Source organism: Trichoplusia ni, chromosome 10, assembly GCF_003590095.1.
Source record: "Trichoplusia ni isolate ovarian cell line Hi5 chromosome 10, tn1, whole genome shotgun sequence".
Lineage (NCBI taxonomy): Eukaryota > Metazoa > Arthropoda > Insecta > Lepidoptera > Noctuidae > Trichoplusia > Trichoplusia ni.
The window spans coordinates 9,863,043-9,867,342 of record NC_039487.1 but is presented as its reverse complement, the minus strand read 5'-3'; the positions used below and the strand labels follow the sequence as shown (position 1 = coordinate 9,867,342).

General features: G+C 34.5%; 1 protein-coding gene across 1 annotated transcript; it reads left to right on the top strand.

The window, feature by feature from the left end:
* Nucleotides 1–1,512: 1,512 nt before the first annotated feature.
* On the top strand, nucleotides 1,513–3,503 carry LOC113498259 (cytochrome P450 6B2-like). Its single transcript, XM_026878206.1, has 2 exons — nucleotides 1,513–2,997; nucleotides 3,296–3,503. The coding sequence occupies exons 1-2, from the start codon at nucleotides 1,626–1,628 to the stop codon at nucleotides 3,487–3,489; spliced, it is 1,566 nt and encodes a 521-aa protein (XP_026734007.1). The 5' UTR covers nucleotides 1,513–1,625; the 3' UTR covers nucleotides 3,490–3,503.
* Nucleotides 3,504–4,300: the final 797 nt, after the last annotated feature.

Genomic DNA, 4,300 nt, shown 5'->3' with positions numbered 1-4,300 from the left:
GCAGCCACCTATGGTGGAGCCATTTAATTGCAAACTTAGTCTCACGCAATTGAAAAGCTTCCAACTTTAGATAGAAGTAACCTGTATGAAGTTTTGCAAACTACATGCGGGAGTTTTACAATGAAAATAATTGAGTCAAGCAAGAAAACAATCAGCCTGCATACAACTCAAAGGGGTTTAAATGCAGAGATGAAAATAGCTCAGATTTATAAATTTTATTACCGTCAATACTGCTTGGTAAAAAGCATTCTTTTAAAAGTAATAATGATCATCCTACTTGATAATTTGCTGGTTGGCAATTTTTTTACTCAATTTAATTTTCTTTTGACCTGAAAGAAAATTGCGCTCACTATAAAATTGATATTGATGAGGCCTTCAATCTTTAATTCGATATTTAAAAAGTTTAAGTTATAAAACTTTCGTTGGCCTCACAAAAAGGTAAGGGAGAAAATAAATGTGAGAAAAGTTAAACCGATGTCAATCAAAGATCGGACGCTGGGCCCGAAAGGGACGTTAAATCAATAGAAAGTTATAAGGTAGGTGTACCTACACATTTTTGAGCGGCTCAATATTTGCGGACCTACATTTGAGCAACGTTTTAGGCAAATTCAATACAATATTGAAATAATTTGAATTTTGTGCTTAAGGTATTTTGGGGATAACACGGCTTTGGCAATATTAGGCAGTGTATTTTGGACACATCAAATTAGACGGGAAGTCAACCCGAAAATACTTGGATTACTCTTGGTTTCAGGTATTTTTTGTTTACATTCGAAAAAAAATAGGTATTAGGTGTTTGAAGGTTCACACCTAACTAGACTAGATATATGAAGCCTTGACTAATCAGTGTAGTGCAATTAAATACAAATTTGTACCTTTATCAATTCGTTTTAGAGTTTCATTTCGATGGCTTGCCCAAATCACGTTTTAGTATTTTAAGCAATCAGCGTTATGTAATATGATAATTTTAGCAAATATCAGTCACGTGTTTTGAGTTTGTATATAATGTTCATCAGATGTAAAGTTTAAAGGCCAATGTTATCTATGTTAAACAACAATACCATGCGTTTGAAGATTTGGACGTGCTTTTAATAATTTTGGTTTATCTCACGCTCGCGTGGACTATCTTGACAGACAGTAGGATGACCATAAGGAACTAAAAAATAAGTTGAATGATTTTTTTGCATATTAGCCTGTATCAATGTCTCAAATAGGTTTATTTTGTATTCCTGTACATATCTTTTGTGACATATTCAGTACGTCTTTATCAATTATTTTCGTGTGTCTAATCTTAAAGTCTAAGTTATCAAAATAAGGTTTTGATTCGGTTTTCAATAGACATTTTTAAATGCATTCCCAAAGATCTTGAAGATAGTTTTGAAGAGAGACTTAGCCAGCTGCTCAATTGTCCTTCGTAGTACCTACACTGAAGTAAATACTACAATTGAAATAAATTTCAATTTCAAAATCCAATAAAGTCATCTGTTATATCCCTTAATTTCAAAAACGGTGGTTACCTTACTCATTTATTATAGTTCACCAAATCTATAAAGTAGTAATTTACATATCGGCGTCATTTTTATAATTGCTTGTGTCCGTGCAAGACTTATTTTGATAAGGTGACCATGTGGGTCATCCTGTTCTTAATACTTTTAGTAATCTTTATTTTGTATCAAGTTTTGAAATACAAGTATGGTTACTGGGAAAGAAAGAAAGTGCCACACATCAAACCCGTGCCCTTGCTTGGTAACTATGGAGATTACATACTACTAAAGACCTTTATAGGTGATGTTGTAAGCAAGATTTGTGCCAAGTTTCCCAATGAACCATATATTGGAGCATTTTACGGCACTGAACCGGCTCTCATAGTACAAGATCCTGAACTTCTCAAGCTTATTTTGGCAAAAGATTTTTATTATTTCCACGGGCGAGAAGTCACGCAATACACTGACAGGGAACCACTCACAAAAAATATATTCTTCACACACGGAGACAGCTGGAAGGTTATACGACAAAACATGACACCTCTGTACACAACTGCAAAAATGAAAAACATGTTTCACTTAATAGAGAAATGTTCCCGTGTGTTCGAGAGTTTGTTGGAAGAGGAGTGTATAGCTTCTGATTCTATAGAAGTTAACTGTTTAATGTGCCGGTTTACAATGGATTGCATCGGCTCCTGTGCGTTTGGCGTCGAAACCAACGGTATGCAAAAAGGACATGAATTAAATCCATACGTCATCATGGGATCACAGATCTTTGCTCGTTCAACTTTAAGAGGCATAAAAAATATTAGTCGTGCCATCTGGCCTTACATATTTTACAAATTGGGATTGCAAATTTACCCGGAATCCATCACACATTTCTATGTTGATTTAATGCGTAAAATTTTTAAACAGCGGGACTTTAAACCTAGCCCGAGACACGATTTTGTTGACTTCCTCTTAAACTTATATAAGGACAAATACATTACCGGTGAAGGCATAATGACTATTAAAACGGGAGAAACTCAAAAAGTAACGATGAAAGTAGACTACGATCTTTTAGCGGGACAGTGCATTTCATTTTTGGGAGCAGGGTATGAGACCTCGGCAACTACTCTAGCTATGACCCTGTTTGAACTGGCAAAAAACGAAGAACTACAAACGAAGGTAATAAAAGAAGTAGACGAGTACTTGGACAAGCATAATGACATATTAGATTACAGTATTGTAACAGACTTACCATTCCTAGAAGCTTGTATTGATGAGTCTTTGCGATTGTACCCACCTTTGACGAATTTAACTCGTGAGGTCATGGAATCCTACACGTTCCCTTCAGGTCTTACAGTAGATAAAGGTCTCCGAGTTCATATACCGGTGTACCATATTCATCGAAACCCAAATTATTATCCTAACCCAGAAAAATACGATCCGGAGCGATTCTTACCTGAAGAAAAGAAAAACATCACGCCTTACACGTACCTGCCTTTTGGGGAAGGCCAGAGGTTTTGCGTTGGTGAGTTATTTGTATTATCGATTTTTATGGTTCTCACTCGAAGTAATATTTTAGTTGTTATGGAATCGTGACAGCGCTCTACGCTTCGTAAAGCGGCATAGCTCTTCCCCGACAACAATACCATTGCTCCTAAACTAATATAATATTTTTAAACCTAACCAAATATTTTTCTCATTTTCAAAAAAAAATATATTGATAATTACTTTTTTTTTGTAATAAAGACTCTAATTAAGTGTTTCAATGATGTATGCGAATAAGGGTGTATACTGAATTCTAAATAAAAAAAAATTGTTTTCAGGATTACGGTTCGCAAAGATGCAAATGCTAGCTGGTTTGGTGACGATATTCAAGAGTTATAAAATTAGCCTAGCCGATGGTATGCCGGAAACACTGGAGTTTGATCCCAGAGTCCTCATCCATGTGCCAAAAGGAGGAGTCAATGTCAAGTTTATACCACGTAAGGACGGAAGGAATTACAATAAACTTTCATAACGTTGTCGATAGTTTCTCGATAGTTTTGTTTATTTGGAACAACTATGGATCGATAAGGTGGCTTATCGAACAGACGTACCTGAGCTACAGAATTTTATTTCCTATTTAAATTGAAACAGAATAAATACACAAGACTGTAATAGGTATAAGTTTAAATAGTTCTAAGAATAATATTCTCCTTGTGTTTACTTACTTCCCCGCGTAACGCTATCACAAGACATATTTAGTTAATTAATTAATTACACAACAAATGAGTGAAGTTCCAGTACAGCTGATAATTATCATTTATAGAAAAAAAATTGGTATTGACACTTTATTCTAGAAATATAAAACACCAGTTAGGAGTCATGATATGTAGGAGATACACTTAAACAAGATTAAATGAACATAATTCTAAATGCAATTAACAATATTTTTGAAGCAATTGAGAAAAACAACATTACAATATATTATTTAAATGCATATATACCAACAAAGCAGCTGAATTAAAACCTAGGAACTGAAGTAGGAAAAAAAAACCAATAAAAAAGCAAATAAAATATTCCATTGAGTTTAAAATCCTCATACAGTATTTTTCCGAATAATTCAAGCTGTACTTGGCTTATTTTAATTCGAACAGGTTTCATTGTGATTTTCCCATAGATTATAAATATAATCGCAATGTCAGTGATTATTTAACAAACTTTTATAGTACATCTTCTGCCGTTGTGGAAAAGGGACACTGCTCTACAACAATCTTCCGTCTCGCTTCCACAACTGCATTGAGTTACTGTAAGAGGTGGGAGTAGGCCTTTTCAGTACTGCAATCAAT

Excerpts from the sequence above, each read along its gene's own strand:
- LOC113498259 (XM_026878206.1), top strand. The coding sequence starts at position 1,626 with ATGTGGGTCATCCTGTTCTTAATACTTTTAGTAATCTTTATTTTGTAT. Across the intron at positions 2,998-3,295 it reads AGGCCAGAGGTTTTGCGTTG|GATTACGGTTCGCAAAGATG; the intron begins GTGAGTTATTTG and ends AATTGTTTTCAG.